General features: G+C 42.0%; 1 protein-coding gene across 11 annotated transcripts in view; it reads left to right on the top strand.

Annotated features, from left to right (window-relative positions):
* Window positions 1-22,503, top strand: part of PLCB1 (phospholipase C beta 1) — a 415,451-nt gene that overhangs the window by 67,603 nt on the left and 325,345 nt on the right. The window contains exon 1 of one of the 11 annotated variants that reach the window (XM_083828911.1): window positions 6,536-6,968. The exons of 8 other annotated variants lie outside the window; for them this stretch is intronic. Coding sequence is in view for 1 of the 3 variants with exons in the window: in XM_083828905.1 (XP_083685031.1) it covers window positions 7,088-7,156 (69 nt within the window). In the remaining 2 variants the exon portion in view is untranslated. Of the gene's footprint in view, window positions 1-6,535; window positions 6,969-7,000; window positions 7,157-15,960; window positions 17,186-22,503 lie in introns of those variants that run through there. 2 more of the 11 variants (XM_083828905.1, XM_083828902.1) reach the window with 2 other exon arrangements.

Here is a 22,503-nt window from a genome sequence, read left to right on the forward strand (position 1 = left end):
CCTAAGAGATGAGGGTGGAAAATGTAGTGACAGAGTCCTGACATCCACAAGAATTAGGTTTTTTTTTGTTGCTGTTGTTGTTTTTTGACCAGCAGAAAATGCTGTTCCTCTTCTATAGTTTAGGGGGATTTTGGAAACATAAATAACTTAAGCGGGTCTTTTCAAAAACAGCCAGAGCATTGATGGCACAGGTTTTACTTGGATTAAAGCAACTCTTCAAGTCAAAAGGGTAGAAATAATTGTTTACTTTAACATAAAACTTGTTGTTCTGTTGACAGGCTGGCCATGCGTATTTTCAGTCTTCTGATAGTTCAGGCTAGAAATAGCAAGGCCTGCAAAACTCGTACTCTGAGCAGTATGCTCTATCATTTGTGTCTGTAATCCTGAACGGTGCCAGAATCAAGTTTATAATATGCATCCTCAAGTAGTTTCAACAGTGTTTGAGTTCTTATTTACTGGAAGATAAGTGCTTCTTGAGTATCTACAAACTTGGAATGGATGTGGAGCACCAGATTTAATGTACCCTTGTACCGACACTAATAATCTTGTTGAACTATTGGGTGTCAGCATAGCTCAAATGCTTGCTCGCTCCTTTTCTGTGTGATCTCCCTACAGCACAGTAAATGTCAGTAATTATTCCCACATTATTTTAAATGCCATTGCTAAGGCCAACTGTTTTAAAATGCCAGTTCTGCTTAAACTTAAAGATATTGTAATTATGTTAACTCTAGAAGAACTTTTAAGGAAATAAATAACTTGTTGATCCATGAGAGTTTAAATAAACAATTTCTTTTGTCAGCAACCAGAATCTTGCTTATCTTCATTCATGTGTGCTTTCAAAGAAATGTCAATACTTGGAATACACTTCTTGTACTTTCATTAAGATATCTATTTATATAATATATAATATTTATATAAATATATACATAATATTTGTATAGATAAATGATTTAATAAGGGAAGATCAAACCCTCAAGGTTTTGTGTAAGTTGCTTTCAAGACTTCCATTCTATCTTATTTATGACAAAGCTTTTTGAGCAAAAAAAAAAAAAAAACAAATCCCAAGCTAATAAAAATCCTGTGCTGCCTAATTTGGGCAGCAAGCCACTGGCTGTGCTCGAGTCATCTGCCTGATTTCACACGGTGTATCAGCAGTGTGCTGCTTGAGTATCTCCAGATTCTGGACGTGCTCAAAGGACCAGAAGGTCTTGTTCTATGCGGAAAATATACAGAGCTACCTGGCTCTCTATGGGTCACCCTTCATCAACCTTTGGCGTGGCCAGAACAGACAGGACCTACCTCTTCCACTATTCCCTGCTATGTTGGGTGATTTCATGTGGTCCGCGTGGTCGTGCTTGTTAGAGTGCTTTAAGTGAGGAGAAACAGGTAGGAAAGAGAGCTTTCTTTGGAAAACTGTGAGGGCCAGGAATAAGTACCAAGTGAGATGCTGGTTAGGTCAGAAAGGAGACCCATGTTTCTCCTCAGAGGAGGTGGAAGGCCATGCTTCTTTAACCATAAAAACTGTGTGGTTTGCAAACTGTTCTCAGTGAGAGCAGCAGCATCAAAATGCTCGTGGAGAATGATGTTGGAATCTGTTTTGTAATTACAAGCTGGGGTGCTTCCACTTCCCTCTCAATTAGTAGTTGCATGCTTTTCACAGAATAAAATAACTCTTCTGTCACTAATATTCAGGACTAAAAATGTTATTCCTTCAATCGCTTCCAGATTTTTTTTTCCCCACGCACAGTCTAGGTGACAAGATGGAAGAAAGAAAGGAATGATCAGGAACAGATGTGGAGTATTTCAGTGACTATCTGAGGGGGACGGAAGATATTACTGCATCTTAATTTACCAGTTTGTCTCCTAGCTGTCACAGATACTCTCTCTGTAGGCCAGTCTACACCTGAGCTTCAGTTGGTGTTTGAAGTTTCTAACATCTATTCTTTCACTTGCGGGACAGATTAATCTCAATAAGCCTTAAAGTATAGCACTTTATATTCAGAAAGATAATCTCTCACACTTTTTTTTTCTTCTATCCATTTCCCAGGCTGCCTGACACTTCTAAGCCATAATTTAGTTCTTTCCTGTTCTAGTGAAAGCAGCTCAAAAGAATGTGGGTCACTGTTTTGTGGGTACTTTGCCTTGATACACACCTATGGTATTCATAACAGTAAGTTATGTCGATATGCAAATTATGTTGATTGTCTGCTAGCTTCTAAATTTGGGAGGAAAGAAGTCAAAGACACACACACAGTACTGCTAGGTTTGCCTCCCACAAGTATCCTTCCTAATAGTGTCTGATTACGTTCATTCTATATTGGCATTGTTCTGAGAAGTGGCAGGCTTCTGAGCCATGCGGAGCTCCGTCCTTAAACTAGAATAAAATGTTATTTCTGTACTTGCAAGGGTTGACATCACTGGAAAAAGGAGTTTGTATCCACAGACTTTGACTGGTAAAATTAATATCAGTTTTAACGTTCCTTGCATGACATACATTATGTGACATATGGTATATGAATGGTTTTGTATGTTGAAATTTGTTCCTCTTGTTCTGCTTCCTGATGCTGACAACTTAAAAGATCATTTCATGACATTATGCAAATTGCTTAGCCTTCTTGTATGTCTAAGATGTATTCTTCTTGCTGAAGTAGCGTGTGTAAGGTCTTAAGACTTGAGGAGTTAATATGTCAATAGCCTGAACTACAACTTTTCCTTTCTATCTGTTTGTCATTGGCTAAAATGACAGAAAACAGAGCCAGTCAGCCAACTCAGCCGATTAATGAGCGTTATACAATTAAGGAAAGCTGAGCTGTTCAATTAAAAGTTTCAATCTCTTGTAATGTCAGCATGAATCTTCTTGTCTAGAAGGCTGGGTATGCCACAGATTTCAGAAGGTACTAGCAGTAAGTGATCATCAGATGAATTTCAAGAACACTTCTGAAATGTGGTTAAATAAGCTCCTGCCAAAGGCAATTCTGTTAGTTTATGGCATTTCTGATCTCTGCTTAATTAGAAATATTGAACTGTTCCTGTTTATTTACAGACACAGTGCACTTTTTTTCCCTCTGGTATCCATATTCCAGTTAGTGCTGTTGTCTCTGTAACACAGAAAAGCAATGTGATAAAGGAACAAGATTGCAGTCTTTCTGCTTTCTACTGTCTGATGCGTGTTGCTCATTTAGATACATAATGAAATTCCCATTCCACAGAGCTCAAGAGGTGAGTAGTATGTTAACCATTAATCTAGAATTGCAGTTGAGACGTTGCCAACTGTGATGACAACTTTAGATACCTCTTATAGGTGCACTAAACACATGCAATCTTATTCTGATTTGTCAAGACATTTTTCCTTTCAATTTTATACTGACACTATAGCTGCAAGGGCAGTGTAAAATCATTCTTGAAAACTATTTTATGCTCTTTGAATTCTGCATCTTGTATACACAAAGCTTTATTGTGTACTTGCCATGGAAAGCATCCGTCACACTAACATTAATTTGTCAATGATATTCTTATTAAATGCCCTGTTAGATTAAAGAAATTCTGTTTTCAGATCAATGGTAGGGGCTTATAAGTCTTAGGTATGCAGTTGCTTCAAAGGCAAGAAATTTAAGATCAGAGTTGCTCTGTGAGAAGCTGACTTGAGTAATTGGTTGTTATTGTGAAAATTGCTTTTTATATCTGACAGATGCAATTAAAGCTGCATTTATTGGAATGAACTGTCTAGCTGCCACACAGGTAGAAGACAGATTATAGAGATGTATGTGATATTGTAGTTGAGCCCTTGGGAATGAATGGTCCAGTCAGGATTAAATCAAATTGTTTGGGTGCTGTAACGAGAAGACTCAGGTTTGCTTTTATCCCTCCAGCTAGCTGGGAAATCTCTGCACTACGTTCTGATCTGCGAGATTGTGCTGTCATATGAAGATCATAATAGTAGCAGTGAAGAATGCATGGTATCTCCAAGTTGTTTTGGCCCACTTAGTGCAGCATTTGATGTATCTAATATATTGTTTACACTGCAAAGTAAAATATTTCATCTGTTACATTGGAATGAAAATAAACAAAACCGAAACCGAGGAAAAAGGCGTGAAAAGTAAATATTTGGGGGAAAATGTTACTCTGTGCTTCTTTCTAGTACTTTAATAGGTAAGAAGTAATTCCTTTGGTATTTCTTATAATTTCTGTTAGTTCCTTGCAGTGCCTAATTCTAAGAAACTCCACTACAACAAATGGATTTACACTTGTCCATAAAATGACCATTTTTGGGTAGTGCTTCTCACTGCTATCCTGCAGTGACGACGGTAGCAGACTCGCGTTCTGCCCAGCGCTGCCTCATGGCTTAATGAAATAGAGGATTTTCCATGCTCTCAACTGGATTTAGCCTATGGCTGTGAATGTCCTATAGCACACAAGTAATGGCTTTTAGAACTGCATCTGCCAAACCTCCTGTCTGTGATGTGTGTACCATTGAGCACCGTTAGGAGGCTCTGTGCTCGGGTGCCGCAGGCTTGGCTTTGGTTTGGAGGATGAGTGGAGGGAGGAGGGCAGCAGCATCTTCTCAGCCCTGCAGCTTCAACCAGCTTCTGCTTTTTGCTTGCAGCTGTCGGCATCCCTCACCTGACTGCAGTGACTGACCGAGCCCTGGGACCTCCTCTTTAATTTCCCTGGGTGGGAATTAAAATGAAGTGTAACTTCTAACTTGTAACTCAGTCATGTATAGTGCAGGGCTAGAACTGGTGTGAATGCCATAAAAAGTGAAACGTGTGGAGCTGTAGAAAATCGGTCCAGCATGCTTATTTTCTAAGACAATTCTCTGAGATATAAACTGATGGCACTTGGTAGAAATGAGACTGGGATCCAGTTTCAGAAGTATCCTTGATGCAAACAAGGATGACATCTTGCTGAGTGTCTCCACAGCTACAGAAGCAGAGCTTAAAGCCTGCCCAGTCTTTTGGCTGCTGATGTGGATTAAAACATAGGACAGTTGTCTTTCATATGCTCTAATTAACATTTAAATTTAACCTGTAGCAAGACAATATTATTTTTTTCTAGTTACAGGAAAACTGTTGGAGTAGATTTTTTTTTTCCCTCTGCTAGAAGCACATCAAGCATCCACAGACAACTGAATTCAGTGATTCTCAGTGGGATAGCCAGAAACGGACAGAAAACATGATAGTATTCCTGCTACTGTTGCCGAGATGGGAAAGAATAATTCCCAAACTTGGCAGCTTGAGCCATTCAGCTGCCAAGTGATTTTACATGCAGCTCTGGGTATTAGCTTCAGTGCAGAGGAGGATAAAGGAAAGAAGGTGTGAAGGGATCAAATTCATTTATAGTTCATTGTCGTCTTCTACCATGGGTGATGTTAAATAACTTGTACTCAGTCTGTGTCAAAGTGGTGTTTGCTGTGGCATTACTATTGGGGGGAAAAAAAAAAGACAGATTGGCTTCTAGAGGAACACTCTCTGCTCTGCTGCATCTGGGGATTTGTAGTGAGATACGGTAAGAGCTAGGAAGATTTGAAGGTGAGAGGATAATAAATTACAAAATAAACAACAACAACCCACCCACCATTATGTTAAGGCAACGTATAAGCAGAAACATAAGCACCTAACGACATACAAGGTTCTCATATTGGGGTTTCTCCTATAGCACTGAAAATACTGTATTAATCCTGTTACTGCTTTTCACATGAGCTGTGGGCACACAACAGCATGCATTTAAGAAACAAAACAAAGCATGGATCCTGATCTTATATGGATATAAGACTTCAGTGTAACATTTTAAGATAAAATATTATCTTTGGAGATATTTCACTTGCTCAGAAGCAAATGCGCATAGCACAGAACTTACTAGCAAAGTATGAAGTGAGTGGATTTATAAGGCTATCACATTCCAACTGCAGTGTCAGGTGTTTCAGCATGCCATTGGTACAGCTAGAAGGGCACTGGCAGCAAACTCAGCGATAGGTGGGCAGGACCTTGAGGTGGGCTTGGTTGCTTTAGGCATGGCCTAAAATGCTCCTGGATTTCATTTACTTGTTCATTGCCTTCAGATGTTGGCTCTGTTAAGCTGGTTTATTGCTGCCAGGTTCTCGAACAGACCCAGTGAAGTCCTTCATGCGGTGCTTCTGAAAAACAACATGACTTTTCCTAGCAAACTTCATGAATGCGTAGGTGGTACCTCCTTTTGTCAATGTGATAATGCTTTAACCTGTAGCATTGTCTGCCTGTTTTCCTGAGCAAACATACATGATTACAAGGCACTGGCTTCTAAAGATTATCTTGGAAATAAATACTGCTTGCACCTGTGGGCCCTGCAACCCCCTGCTCAGTAGCTGAATCTTTTGAGCACCTGCAGGCCTTCTGTATGCTCATAAGTCACTCCAGGCTGTTGCTTTTGATTGAATTCGGCTTGCTTCCCTTTTTAAGAACTGAACATCAGCTATTACCGAGAATCAAGTATGTACATTTTCAAATTATTGGATGGACAATTTCTTCAAATGACTGCTAATGAGCAAAGTGTACTTAGCATCTGACCTTCAGGCTGGTTGGATGCGTAGGGTCTGTGTGATGTAGCTGTTCCTTCCGCTGATGAGCACAGCTTCTGGTACAACTGGGGTTTCAGTTCAGAGATTAGCATTTGCTAATTCAGTTCTCATTTCTGAGAATATTCAGTAATATCACTTAATTCAAGATTTCCATTAACTTCCCAGTTACTTAAATTGTTCTCTTAGAGTGCTTATGGCAAAGGCAATAAAGGCAAGCCAAGCCTGTTCCTCTGTGCTTGAGAGAAGACTGAAGTGCTGTATTGCTATCACCTGTGCCGATGAGCACCTGAAATGAGTTAAACTATATAGCACTGAGTTTCAGACTGTTTCTAAGAAATTGCTCTTGTTGTAAGCACAGAAATTCTGTGGCTGGGCTCTCTGCTGACTCCTGTGGAGCGTATCTGCCCAGTTTCTGGTGAGTTGGTAGCAGAAGACATAGGATTTAGGGTATGGTTAGTTGGTGCCAAGCCAGGCAAGTTGGTGCCTGAGAGGCTGTACCTTTGTCTGGGCTGGGGGCAGTGCTGGCATAAGCACATGGCACAGCCTCTTGGAAATTTGGGGGAGCCCTCTGGAGACTGCATGCCCTTAGCACTGACCTTTCAGGTGGGAAGACGGAACATAAGGGATTGTTAGAACACCTTTACGCTCCCCACACCTAGAGTTTTCAGGGCTGAAAAGGGCTGCTGGTGCACGTGGTGTGGCTGCTGAGCATGAGGCAGGAGGGAGCTGCTGGTGATGGCCATGCCAGGGATGGGGACAGAGCCTGGGAGCTCTCCTTGGGCAAACAATGGAAACGGAGAGCTTGTGGGAAGGCAGCTTGCTCTTTGTGGCCTAGAAACTGGAGAAAAGTGTGCTGTCTTGTAAAGGTTTGAAGCGCTAACTTTAGCAGAGCTGTTTATTGAAAATTAATGTTGTATTCTGGAAGACCTTAGATGACCTAAGAAATTTCTTCAGATAACGGCATTACATAAGGATGGTAGGAAACTAGGTAGACTTTGAATGCAGCATTTTCTGGTTGTGGCTCAACTATATGCAAATTTTCAAGTTATTTTTAACATTTGTTTCTTTTTGGCTGATGCTCTTATAAAATATTTACGGTTACATTAGTTTACTTTTGTGTACTTGGTGACTGATCCTTGTAATGCTGCAACATTAAAATGGGGTGGTTTTCCTCCTTTTTAAGGGGGACAGCTTGTTGCATGTGTTATGTATCTGTATGGTGACTGGAATTATTTGCATAGTTTTCTTTTAATCCGAAGATCCTAAGAAGTCCCAGCGAATCTCCAACAAAAACATTTGTCTATATTCATACTATGAGAAGCTTTGCTGTTGTGACTTTAAGATGTGCTTCCACTGTGACTGGCTGATTAACGTTTATTTTCAAGGATTCTGCATTTATTTTGCATCCTATTTCCATCTTGCCTTCAAACACTTTGTGAGACTGCAAAACTAGTCATAAAAGCAGAGGCTGACCCTGTGAATTTTATGGTCTGTCGTATACTTGCTGGTCTTAGTAGCAGCAGTATTATGCTTATACAGTTCTTAGATTTTGCACATGAAAGCAACTTTCCTAAGTAAAACAATTCTCTCTTACGGTCAGGATATAGTAAGACCAGCTCATACATACATAAGATAATTTTACCGCTAGGAAGCCCTCAGTGGCTGAAGTGAAGCTTCCAGCGTCCAGATGCTGACCATTTGTTAAGCCTCTTCCCATCTGCGCTTTATTGCTTAAATAAATATAATAACTAAAATGGTCAAGCATGTGAATAATAATCTCTGAGAAAAAATAGTAGCTCAACACAGGATCTAGATGTTTTTCATTCTATGGAGAGAATGGCCAGGAGGCACTACTTGAATGCGAGAAATCCAGGGTAAGAAACAACAGAGAGTGAATAAAGGACAAGTGCTAATGTACCTAATGGCAGCTGGCAGGCTGGATTGTTTTCCTTTGGTCTCTTGATGCCTAGAAAGGGAAAGAAAATAAAGACTGTCAGAAATGAACTGTAGTGTATGAAGAACCGCAGAGTGACTGGGTGGTGTCTGTGACAGTGATGCGTATCTAGGACTTGTTTATTTCTAGCTTGCCTGTCTCATGTTTGGAAATAGACATGCTTTTTGGTCACAGTCCTGCAGTAGAGCGTTCTTGGTAAGGTGGAGTAACTTAGTATTTTGAATAGTTATTTTATTTTAGTCTTTGTTATTACTAGTAGTTTATAACCGTTTATTAATTTGTTTCTTTTAAGGTGTGTTTATCTCGAGAGTGGCAGACACACTATTTCTAAACCATGTGGTTACTGAACAGAGCTCTCCTCTTAGTTTTCTGGCCTTAACTTGAAATGTGCTTTCATGTTGGCAAAGGGAAAATTTTTGGACTGTGTTCAAGGTCCCAAGATTTTACCATATCTGGATGTCCACTTGCCTGTGTTTGTTCCCCTTTGGCTTTCATTTTTCAACAACGCTGCAGAGAAAGCACTTACTGGCAGCAATGCCGAAGGAAACAGCAACTTTTGAGTGACAGATGCGGAGTCTTCTCCGTAACTGTGCTCAGAGCGAGCGAGTGCAACTATTCACATCTCCAGCTTAATTCCCAGAATTTGCCTCCTTTGGAGAACGTGGACGGCTTAGCGGCTGTGCGGCTGATTAAAACTAATCGGGGCTACGCAAATTCAGAGATGTAGACAGCCATCAGTTGCCAACTGAGTTAAAACAGATTGTTAGCCAGCTCTCTGTTGATGTGATTAATGACCCAAGTTGGTTGTTTTTAAGCATATCGCTGCCAAAGTGTGCTAAACAATAAAAACAGGAAACTTGAGCATCTCGAACCTCTTTGCTACTGTGGTGTCACCAGACATAGCGGAATGGAGGCTTTGCTGTGCGTGGGCTGAGCAGTGTGCAGAAGCAAGGGATGGGATATTTAGGGACTGATTATGCTTCTGCCGCACCCAGGCCACAGGCTGCTCGAAGACAAGAGCATTGGCAGCGATCTGCGAGGAACCACCTGCTTCCTCGAGATTGCTGTGATGTATCTTAGTTCTTGCTCTCTGTCCCAACATATGTTTCCTGCTCTTGGGTTTGGGACCAAGAAGAGAGCATGGCCGTAGGAAAAGGAATTTCAGAGCTCCTCTCGGAGCATCGTGGGGACGCGTACCAAATCTGCAAGGCAGCAGGGCTTCTTTCTCCCTCTGCTGTGCTTGGTGGGTGGTGGAAGGGGGAGTAGGACACGACAGAGAATGTCTCCTAGTTATGGCAGGTACTGAGAACAAGGGGCAAAGTGAAGGAGGAGATCAAGTCCGTAGGTTGGAAAATGTCCCTATAATTTTGGTTGTGACCATATTAGGAAGTTTGTACCCACTTTTATGCAGGTGAACTTATTCTGAAGCACCCCAGTCTTCCTACGAAAGCTAAGGGAGTCTGAGTGTTTGCCCCCTTCTGAAGTTGTTTGTGCGTGTTCAGCATTTGCCAAAAACTCTTAGTGCATTGTTGTAAGTGGCAAAGAGTGAAGTGGCTGATGCCATAGATGCATTCTTCACTGATACTCATTTCTGTGCTATCAACTTTGGAAGAGCTAAGTGTGAGAGAACTGCTACAATTCCCCTGGCTGAATGCTATGTTTATGACTATTTAGTCATATATTAGTGATATTTAGCTCCAGTGTCAGCTGATGGTGCTGAGACTAGAAGGCAGAGGCTGTAGTAGGTCCATCCTTCTTTATCTCCTGCAATTTTCATTTCATTTTCATCTATGTGTTGAGTATTATCAGTAGCTTTTATAAAAAATTAAGTATTAAATAACAGTACTAAACACAACAGTAACTAGTCATTTCTAAGGCTATTACAAGTCTAAATCTGAGAAAGTTTAAAGTGCTTTTCATGTCTCTATTAAACATAATAAATTAATAAAAGAATAAGTTATTCTTAAGTAAACACTTGATTAAAAACAAATATGCCTGCTTATAAGCCAGAACCAATTAAGTAATGAAAGAACTGGTCAGCCTGTTAGTTGAAGTACTTCTCCATTTCTTTGTTTTAGGTTTTAAGTTAATATTTTCCTCTATTAAGCTTTATGAGCCTTATTGGTGCGTGCACATGTGTTTTTATATAAACTGCCAGTTTATATGATTGTTAGTTTACTCATCTCAGATTCACACCGCTTAAATCGATGAACCTTTCCTGGTGTTCTTGTAGGAACCAAGAGCAACCAGGCAATAAAGCAAATTGCTGTGCAGGATCAGGTGGAGAAGATTTCCCCTGCCAGGACTCCAGACACATGTACTTGCAATTCTCCTGGTAGATGTTTTACAGCTGTGTAAATACTCGATTATTATGTGCTGCTTCTTATCTGGCTTGCTTTTTTCATTTCTAAAACTATAATACTGATCTTAATTCTGTGTATAATGTTTCCCCTACCAGCTCAAACAACTCTTTCCCTTGAGTTTGTGTTCTTAATTGCAGCTTTAGATCAACTCTCTCCTTTTTTTGTGTAACATTTCTTTCCTTTTGATCTGGAGACCTACTTCAAACATGTTGTAATTGAGCATGCATCTGCCACATCCTAAACATTTACTCTTAAAAACTGCTGTTAAGCTGAAATTGCCCCCTGTTCTCAATTCATGGAGCCAGGAAGGTCTAAAGAAAAGAAGCTCTCAAACCGCCAATTTTGTTTTTACTGTTATTTTGGGTGCTAGAATCTTCTTAAGCCAGCTGGTTTTACTTCACTTGGTATAACGCTGCTAACATCTATCAGACTCCAGGGAGCAGTTGTCAAAGCATTGAGAATAATCCAGCAATCCATCCATCTGATGGCTTATTTTTGAATGTGGCTGTTATGGGAAAAATTAGAGTGCAGACTGCTGTGACGTACCTACTGATGTGGTGCTGTGCTGCGCTCCGTGGTGACGCCCGAGCATGTCACAATAAGGGGGTAATGGTCACAGTAAGGGAAGGCCTGGTCCCATTCTGCTGTGTGCTGTGGATCAGGGCGTGAGCTGTGTCTGGCTCGCTCGGGAGTACACAGGCTAGTTGGGTGCCTTGGTGCCTCTAGATCATCTCCAAGAAGAAGCGTGAGTGTCCCTAAAACACGGGATAAGTTCTGATGTAGCTGGGGACTGGCAGAAGTGCGTGTTATAATAAGGTCCTGTAAAAATGCATATGTACGCATGGCATATTAGTCAGTTGTGAAGAGGTGTTACTCCTACGGCTCTATTGGGAGACCTCTCTACCTGCAGTGTAATGCTGGCTGCAGACCTTCTGTGCGAAGGGGACAGAAGGGAAGGTATTTGACTGAAATGTAAAACAGTTTGGGGGAAAAAATGTAAGCCGTGCTTTTGAAGCCTTAGAGGTTACTTCAGTACTTGTTCTGGATTCATCTTCACCAATTCTTTCTCCGTCAGCAGGAATTAGCAAATACAGTATTGACTGGAACAGTACAGTTAAGATAGTGTATGTCGAATCATCCTTTCAGCTTTCCTTAACTGCCTTGTCTTTTCCTCTGAGCTGTTAGCTAATGATTTAACCACTATTAATTGACTTTCCTGAATTAGTTTGTGTGGAAGGCTATGGAAGATGCTGGAGGTCTTCATAGCTGGAAGTATGCCTTGTGTTAATAGATATGGAACATGCTCTCTGCTGAATATGAAGTTGCTCTGCCTTAAAGTAAAAGCAAAAAGGACCTCAAACCTGCCCCTGAGCAGGTTTGACACCCCACTGGATGTCACTAAGTGCATCCTAGAAAAAGGTGAGAGGGTTTTTGTAGTCTTTTGATATAACTCACTATGAAATATTGCAGCAAAATAGTCTGTTTCCTCTGAAGCTGGATGACTTTTTTCCATAGAGGAGCTCAGTCTAATATTTAGGGATTTCTTCACAGTAGCAAGTAGAATTGTGTCATTTTGATAAAGCGGAATTTCATTTAATTAGATGAATACTTTTTAAAACTATAGCCTTCTTAAAGAGTTTTTGAACAAACAGACACATGGGAAAACTAAATCGAGTTAATTTTTAAAGCAGCTTGTCGTACTGCATCAAAACTCTGCGTGGATGCTTTTCTTCAGCATTAAAGTGGACTAATTCGATTTAGTTTACTTCACTTCCAAACTTAAGTAACAAAATCATATTAAAGTCACTTTAATTTTGAAGGAAAGCATGCACATAGAGTTTAACTAATCTTCTTTAGGTCATACGTTAAACTGCCAGTTGACTTCTCTGAGCATCCCTGTGAAGTCATGCCCTGAGATCCAGAGACCTCATCTAAGAACTTCCATCAACTTCAGCGACAGTCTTATTCTAGGTAGAGGTGGCAGTCTGCGGCCCAACTATGTAATGTTAGTGTCACTAAAATGCAAATGTAATTTCTACCCTGTAGATATGCTTGGTACACCCCAATTTGGTTTAATACTGAGTTAACGAAGCTCTAAGAAAATGTTTCCGAGTAGTTTGTTTTAATAGTTTGTTTCATCATTACGCGCATTGACTATTACAGCATTTGGAAATAAAAATAGACACTAGTATTTGAGGTTGACCTAGGTTTCTGTGGCAGGTGAGATGGTATCGTTGGTGTGTATTAGTGGTTTGAGTGACAGTGCCCAGAGGGTGGTTGCAGTAAAGCAGCTGTAACCCATTTCCCTTCTCGATCTGTAGATTTTAAAAAACTATGTGCAGGCTTTAGGCAGGTGCTTATTCTTTCTTTGAGCAGCACTATCTGAAAGAGAGGAATGCAGGTGTGTGACTCCGGGTCACTGGAACCACCGCGTTGCTCTCACAGACCCAGCCTGGCATCGCTCCGTCTTGGTGCATATCACGGCGATGTGAGTGGGTGCCATGCTGGCCTGTGTGCCCTCCAGGAGGTACGGAGCTTGCCTGACATGTTGCAAGGTGCCAGGGGCTCCACATGGGGCACAGGGGGTTTGTGGCCGCTGCCTGGGTAATGTGGGCACGGCTGCTCTGCTGAGGAGGGTTGAGCCCTGATCCATGTGGGCATCAGTTACTTGGCCAGAGATCACTCCTGAAAACGGTGCCCTTTGGAGCACAGGTGCAGCTGTGAGGGGGGTGCAGGAAGGATCCTTTTACCTCTTGATTCCACAGTGTATTTCATAAAGCATCAGCTGATGTCTTGGCATCCAGGAAACAAGAGAAAGTTGAAAGGATGAGATGCATGCACTTAATAAGTGCATTCACAAATGCCTTCTGTTGGCAGGTAATTATGTGACCCACTGCGAGAAGATTTTTAAGTGTCACGGTGGTGAGGTCCCAGGAATGTGTTGCAGAGGACAGGCACAGGTTTGCTGGAGAAGTTGTGTGCAAGTGTTTTATTTCTTTTCGTGTTTTTACCAAAGGCTGAAGCTAGTGCTTAACAAAGTTAAAAGACTTGCATTGACTTCAGTGGTATTTTTGAAGTAGACCTCAATCCTCAAGAAAAATCCTTATGGTTTGATATATTCCTTTTGGGACACTCCAGAAAGAAATAGCTTGAGAATATCTTGGCAGATAAAAATGATCCAAGTATGTGAACGAAGCCTCCAAGGCACCCTGCTCTTGCGGAGCTGGCGTTGTGTTGGCAGGGGAAAATCAAAGGAGATGCGTGCCGTGCTGTGCACACCCTGATCCCAGCCGTTTCTGACAGCTGCTTGAGTCAGTCTGCTGAGGGGCTTGGGCCTTGCTTGGTTTTGGTTTTGCATCCTCATGTTCTGCAGTGCACCACTTTAAAGCAAAGCAGCGTGCACATGGTTGTCAGAGGAGGGGTAGCACATGTTTGTCTGATTTTGTTCGGGTGCTGTGTTTAACTGCAAGTTTTATCATCTTGCTCGTGGACAGAACCTGAGCGCGTGCTCTTCTGCTTGCCAGGACATCGCCTGGGTCACTCCATCTTTCAGGTCTCAACGAGCCATGTTTTCCAACATCTTCCCCTACGGGTGGGTTTAGGCTGAGCTGATTTGAAGGAAATACTGCAATCTGGACAACTGCGGGGAGTTACTTGCAATACTGAGATACTGTCCCAGAGACCAGCCGGTGGTTACAGTGTGCCGCAGCATTCTCCCAGGCTGGAGGCAATTATAGCAACTGCTCTCTGACCTGAGAGGAGAATTTACAGCCTGTTAGTATTTTCTAATTGCAGCCATCAGAAATCTCAGCCCTATCCATAGGTAACACGGTGGCCTTGAAATCCTGGGATGGGTCAGAAGCTGTGTCGCATAAAATTGCCCCTGAAATTGCAGAGCTGTCTGTGAGACCTACTGGGCAGGTGGGACAGGGTGCACGGTGTTAGCATCTCCACCTGACTTAGCTTACCCTTGCAGCTGGCTGTGGCTTATAAAAGACCTTGCTCTCTTAATAGGATGGTTACCCATCGTTCTGGCATGTTCTGGTGGCCAAGCCAGACTGGATCGAGCACAGCCCTGTCTGGCAGCTGCTCTGCTGACAGTTCTTGTCATCTCTCAGAGGAGAACCATCCCTTCCTGGTCGTGGTGGGGCTCCTCCCTGCATCACCCCATCTGCTCATCCCACTCTCACCCACCAATACGATCAGATTTTTCTGTTTGCTTGCTTAAAAAATTGTTCTGGAATTGTTGGAGGGGATTTTAAATGTTTTATTGTGTTTCTTGGAGATGGCAAGTTGTTTCATGACATGGACTATCTGACAACAGGGATTCTTCCAGGCTGATACAAGTCCCCCCAGTATCTCCACATTCAGCTTTCTGTGTGTTGGTGCTTGTTGTGTTTGAAAAGTATGTTGGTTTGTTTCCCCAGGTTGTTGACAGTGCCGTTGGCAAGATTAGATTCTGGTGTAAAACACATTGCCATGAGCATAAACATGCATGATACTGTTATTTTGACTTGTAGGAAGGTTGAGTCTCCCAATAAAATTGGAGAGGGATGTTTTGCAAGGGATTCATCATTTATTGAGATAATTTATCTTCTCTTCTTCGAAGTCCTCCTATGCTCCACTGTGAATGAATGTCAGGCGTTCCTCTTGATACGAGAGTACTCCTCCTAAAATAAAATGTATAGAGCTAAAATTGTATGCTCTTAAAATTGCACTCTGACAGTACAGAGAAGTTAGGTCTGGTGGCTGAATCCCTGAGCAAGCTGAACAGGTAGTTTTTATTTTCACTTTTGCTAGAGATCTTCAGTGTCACCTTGACCAATTCACTTTTTCCGTGGCCTTCTCCCCAAGAGCAGAGTAAAGGTAATGTTTTCATTTTCTTCTGTAATTCTTGCTGTAATTTGTAAGCACTTTGGGGTAGGGCTTGCCCCGTACCCTGGCCGAGTGTGCACTCATTATTTGGGTCGCGCAGCAACAGCAGGTAGGAGATAAACATGGGGTGCTTTTAGCACCCTGTGGCGATGCAAGCCCTGATAGAAGCATTGCTTTACCAGCATAAACGTGTTTTGTTTAGTTTTTCTTGGTATAGCTCTTTGTATTCTGTAGAGTTTGTTGAAGTTAAACCATAAATAGTTATGATAAGTCTGTCTACAGTGAGCAATTTCCTGACCAAAGTGTAATGACAGAGTTTATTAAATATAGATCTCATCCTAGTGTGTACACAAAGCCAAATGCAATTAAGCTGTGTCATGGGCGAAGCCTAATTATAACAACAGGTAAAATTCTGCAGCCGGTCTTGCCTTTAAAATTGCACAGCCATGCTGAGCGACAAGTAATCCAGTACTTTGCTCCAGCTGAGGTATTTACCCAGTCGCCTTCTGTTCTCCACGAGAAACTTATTAAGGTAGATGTGTTTTGCATCGTACGGCCAGAATTGATGGAAGCAGGAGGTATCCCGTGGCATGAAACGCGGAGCTGCAGGTTCCCCCAGGAGCGCCCCGCTGGCAGCGCGCTCTCCCCTCCCTGCCACAGAGCAGTCCAGCTTGGTGACCTTTGGTTTCACACAGACAGGAGTTTAATCGCATATAGACGGGGCCCAGCTGGTTGGATCTTTAAATAGTTGCGAGTGCTTGACTGGAAATAGTGTGGTTCAAAAAGGAAAAGTTTCTCGTCAGTTCAGGCTACTCTGCCTGCTGCAATGCCAACTGCACCAGGATCGAGTGCGTTCCCCAGGCAGCATTTCTGAGCTGCGGCCCCAATTCTGCAGGACGGAGCTGAAGTGGAGGCCCTTCACAGAAACCTTGCTCACCTTGGAAGCGAATCCAGGCACAGCAACCTCCGCGGGTCTGCAGCACGCAGATGGCTCGTGTTGTGCTGGTAGCAAGCGTGAATGCACCAGTTGTTCGGTGTCCTGTAACACAAGACACTTGTTAAGAGGCGAACAATATGGTGTTTCACTTGGAGCCTACACGCATTTTATTTACCAGTGCTTACGTGGGAGGGCAGGGTGCCATTGTTGGCTCCCAGCGGCTGCAGAGCGAAGCTGGAGCAGTTCTGTGGGTTGCCTCAGGGTTCCTCCTCCTTTCTGTGGGGATGCAGACAGAAGAGTTGGGTCTGAGCTATTTTAAATGCTTTGTTTTTGCTTTGTTTCACTGTGTCCAACCCGGAGAGAGAGGAAGTGCTTGCTGACAGTGGGAGGCTGTTAGTTCTGCTGGAAGCACATAAGTAAGTTTTTGTAGGGTTTCCGTGCTTTTTGGACTGGAACTTCTTTTCAGCGCTGGATTCACTTGCAGCTTATAACGATATATTGAGGTAGGGATTCTGGTGTATAATATAAAATATTAGATAATGTTCCCATTCCTCACCTTACCAAAGCCTTTGGTTTTAACTGTGAATGTTATGCTGTGCTTATCTCCTGCATCCAGCTCAGCCGAGTGATTCCGTGCTAAAATGGGACTTCACTGACATACTGGGGAGTTCCTCCATGTGCCGCACAGTTAGCTGAACAAATACACGAAGCTCTCCTTTTACTGAGGATATTTTCTTTTGGAAGTAAAGACAGGATGAGATCTAGAAATTGTTTTTATCAAGCCACAAAACACTATCTATTTATTCATGAAAAATGAACAGATAGCGGATGAAGTCTTGGCTATGTGACAAAACATCCCTTAGAACAAAGGTAGCGCCTGTAGCATCTGCCAATTTATTGTGCAGAGCTGGAGAGCTAAATGCCCTGGAGCTCTTTGTCAGTATCCCAAAACCTGTGGTGTTCGGAGGGGCTGGGCTAACCCCTTCTGCAGAAACAAGTGCCTGACCTGGTGACTGGGAAGAGGTGCTGCGAGCTGTCTCTCTGATCCCCCTGCCCTCGTTACAGCAATTTCTCCTGTACTGAGAGCACCTACCCACGGTGATGCTGTCTGCTTCAACCCAGTTTGTCTCACGAATATGCATAAGCAGTTTCTTTCTTTTGAAGTTCTTACAATTGATAATTCGAAGTGGCTAAGTCAGCTCCTTAGACACTGGTTATTTGTTGCAGTAAGTCCACTGGTTGGAAATCCTGACGGTGGTGATGAGAGGAAGGAGCACATGACAGCGTGCAGTGTAGGCGCTGTATTTTAATACCAGGGTGTTGAGCTAGGAAGAGCAAAGGAATACATGTGTTCTTTACGCGCTGGTGTTTGAGTTATCTTTTTTTCTGTGTTGACAAGCTTCCCATGGGAATTCTCCTTGAACAGGCATCTTAAAATAAGAATTATAATATTTAATGGTCTTTAAAAATATTTATTTGCTTTTGACTTTCAGAGTTAAAGTAATACCTCTGTGAGAGCGACATGTCTATGCGGTAGCTTTAATTTACTGCAAGTTTGATTAATGCTAATTTGTTGATGTAAAAGGATTTATTTTGGTGACTTAACTGTATTAACTGAGAAGAATAAATGTCCTAATTTAATATTTACGTAGTTGTCCTAGTAATAGACTTCCTACGTCCTAATTATATAAGAAAGCCAAGTGTCTGTACTGACAATAGTTCATATATACTCGTAGGTTAAGAAGCAGAGATAGGTAATCAGACTTTATTCCTCACAAGCGACTCTTATCTCATGAAACAAGCAAAAGCTATTTTATGACCCATTAATTTACAGCTGGTTCATAATGATGCATATTTTCATATTTTTTATAAGATTCTGTTGCCATCATGCTCAGGATTACTCAGATTGCTTACAGATTGCACTTCATTTCTCTTATTTCTTCCCCTAAAGGTATTAATAGGGTCATCAGAAATATTTATTTTTAACGAGTTTGTACTTGAACACATCTTAATTTTCCAACTTTGATATCTTGGCAGTTAATGTTTGACATTTGATAGGTTTCTTCTAATTCTCTTGATCTTACTGCCTGTAGTTTTGAAGTCAAAAAAAATAAATCCGTCCTGTGGTTGTTTGATAAATAAGATAATTACCTGGTTTCTGATGCTTAGTTTTATGTAGTAATTTTGAGACACACCATGTCTGTTTTGTGGGAGAACTTTCCATGTGAGAGGGGAATGTTACTGACTTTGATGTATTTTAGTTCAGTAAACTGGAGGGAGTGAGCATCCTTAGGTTGAGAGAGCAAGCTCAACACACAAATTTTGAAGTCGTGCTAGTACAGAAGCCTTTCTAACTTCATTCATTCTGGCCATTTCCTTTAGGAAGAAAACTTCAAAGGCACAAATAGCTATTTTCTAGTGAGTGTAGGCTGTTTAATTGTCCCTTTGTGGCTTTGAAATCTCAGCTATGTTTTAGGAAACAGAGGGACTGCAATTGATTTGTGCAGTCTGTTATCATTCAGTAGCAAAGATAAATTGTTAAATGTTCTTAAAGCACAATGTTACAATAGGAAATTGTTGTTATTTAATATCAAGATAAATCAGGGAATACAAGGACTAATTTGGAGGATGGAAAACAATCACGTTTTAGAAAGGCTTTGTTTGTGGCACAAATCTGCATGTCAAAGACAACAGCAGCTAAATGATGTAGAATCTCATGTGCAATTAATTTATTTGGGGGGGGAGTTGATGCTACTTTGTGACTAGGGTAAATCCTTTGAATCTTAGATGCTTTGAACATTTTTGTCTGTCTTTTTAGCAGTGCTCTCTGCTTTAGGAATTAAAGTCTGCCCAATAGTGTGGAGCAGCTAGGTTGCTGCTGCTTGTAATGAAAATAAACAGAAATTAAAATCAGGGCAAGGTCTTTGCCTGAATAAGGGGTGGTGGTTTGGTTCAATTTGACTGTCACGATTTTAGTGACTGCAGTGTCCCGATTCAGGAAAGCTTTCCAATTTCAGCGTGTAGCAGCAGAAGTGAAGTTACATTATGCACTTAACCTGTTCTGGGGGAGGGAAGGACGTTAGTGGCTGTATATATGCTGCCTGCAGTGTAGCTGGGAATTAGTGAAAGCCAATTTGATTAAACGGGTCTGGATAGCAAGATGACTGTGTGTCACAACTAATTACTTGGGTACATCTAGCTGGTTTTGCTCACAGCTAAATAACAGTTTGAAAAGAACAAGTTAATTTCACACGGTGTTCTTTAGCGGGAACGGGGGCTGGGTGATTGCTTCGTAAACCATTTCACTCAGTTTATTTTCAGAGAGCTTTCAGTGTGCTAGGAGATGATCAAATGTTGCTTTGTAGCTGAAGAGTGTGATGCAGGCTGAGTCCTCGTGGATGCTGAGGAGTGCCTAAATGCACAATAAATACACTGGTCTTCCACGAATACTTTGAGTGCAGCCCGACTGCAAGATTACCACCAGGCTGGAGAGAAGCTAAATGATAACGTGAAACTGGATACCGTGGATGCAAAGGGGAAGAGTGCAGCTTATGTTGGAGTCAGTAGCAAAATGCCCACGAGCTCTGGCAGGGCAGGCTTTTGTTCACAGTATTACAGGTATACCTTGATACAACCAAACTGAAACTGTGGGCTAGGTCTGCAGGGCTCTTGTCTTAATTTGTGGCCACGTGGAACTGCTCAGTTTTAAAGCACAGTGACAGTAACCAGAAATACATCAACAGCATGAATATTATGTCTCGAGGGAAATATTTTATCCTAATGAAAGCAAGTCTTGCACAGCTGTTGATGTGGGTCCCATTTCATCCTCACACACTGCCCTAGCATTTGCACCCGCACACCCTAGCACAGACAGCAACCCATGCTGGGTGCTGGGATTAAATCAGTGCCGTGGATCACCTGAGGAATATTGCTGTTTAAATGACATCTAGAAGGTTTCTGATTTAGCTTAATATTGACATAGTACTAGACTCTACACAGAGTACTTCTCTCAGGATCTTAAAATGATTCAAAATAAACCTTGCATTATACTAATGCATTGCTAAATGCTGACTTAAGAACAAAGTTGCTGCAATGAAGCATCAGTCTGCTGTGTGCTTCGCTCTGGAGATTATCCTGTTTTACGTTGCTGACCTGATCACCTGCATTACTCTAAAGAGAACTGGAGATCTCTTTATTGTCACGGCTTTTGCAATTTCTGTTTCACCTTAAAAAAAGAAGGGGGGGGGGGAGAGGGGGAGAGAGGGGGAGGAACAGCCTGTGTGCCAGGTAGGTCAGCGTAGCCTTGCTCATCGGTGCAGCGCCACGGAGTTGATGAGGCAGTGCTTCAGGTACAGCAGAACTGTAAAAGAATGAATGTTTGAAGTGTTTTGCTCCAAATCAGCTGTTTAAGAGTTTTGCCTCTTGAACCAGCTCCAATCCTAGCCCAGGCATACTGTGCAATAGAGATGTGTGTGTATTCAGGTGTGTACACACGCTCAGGCACACGACTATATGCACACATCGTGTACCAGGTTAAAAGTGCTGTGCTAGCATATGCCCTGTCACGAACACCCAGCAGTAACTGCATATTTCAGTTGTGACCCGTGCTGGCTAAGTCTTGTGGAGTGCAGGGTTTCTGAATGGGATCGTCCATGCTGTTAGAGAGGCACTGTGGGGTTATTCCTCTCTTAAGTAGAACTGGTAGGGCATGTCTCCAAACGGTCAAGATGGTAATTTTCTTTTTTTCTGCTTAAGAGATTGCTTAGTTCATCAAATAGGCAGCTTTTAGAAAACTTATATTCTCAAAAGAAATGTTATGAGGATACACTGGAAGCATGGAACTACTCCTTTTTTGGGCCACCAAAGTGAAAACAGCTTTTTCTTTTTCAGCAAGAAAGTATTTTTTTTTTTTCAATAGAAGTTGGACAATGTGCTGTTATTCATCAGAATTTCTTGTGGGAAAAATTCTCACTAACCGGGGGAAAAGAGCTCCTGGGGTTGCAGCTTCCCCTCCATTACGTGGAACCTGATGAGAGACGTAAGCACCTTGTGGCCTGCTGAACAGACGCTGTGTCCTCCTTCATGTGCTAGGGCAGTGCAGCAGCTGGAAAAGGTGAGCGTGGCCCCTTCACCAGGTGGGCTGAGTTGGGAAAAGGCATTTCCTCTCCTGCGTCCTTCCGTCACCTCCAGTACAGCATCACCATGCCTACAGTGCTGGGATGTGCATGGCTCTGCTCTGAGCTAGGTGAGCAAGGGTGGTGCTTTATTACCAGGTGACCTTGCCTGATTTAACGAAGCAACGTGTCTTTGGGAGGTTTTCACAAGGCACTGACTGGGTGCTACCTACCCGTGGCAGGAAGGTACCTTCCTTGGCAGGGAAGACAAAGCGTGTAGGTGTGAAGCTGCCAGCACTCCAGGCAATAGATGACTTGGGAAGTGACATGCTGATTATGTGGGTGGTGGAGATATGTCTGCAGTGTGATTTGGCTATGTAAAGAATGAGTACATTTAAAAGCTACAGAAAAAAGTTGTGGGTTGTTTTTTGGGTGGTTTTTTCCTTTTTTTTTTTGATTATGATTTTAATCTTTAGCTCGTTTTGATCTGAAATGTCCCTTTTTTCTTTCTCTCCCTTTAGAAAGAACAAGGGGGAGAGACAGTAATTGACCACAAAATGACTGTTTCCATCCAGAAAAATCTGTTTTGTCTGTGCTGTGACTTCCTATTTACTTAAGAAGAACAAATATGGGAAATCACTATGGAAAAGGCAAAATGTTGATGATTTTTTATTGGATTATTATTGGATGTTGTTGATGATGACAAT

This window comes from Anser anser (genome assembly GCF_964211835.1).
Source record: "Anser anser genome assembly, chromosome: 3".
Classification (NCBI taxonomy): Eukaryota; Metazoa; Chordata; class Aves; order Anseriformes; family Anatidae; genus Anser; species Anser anser.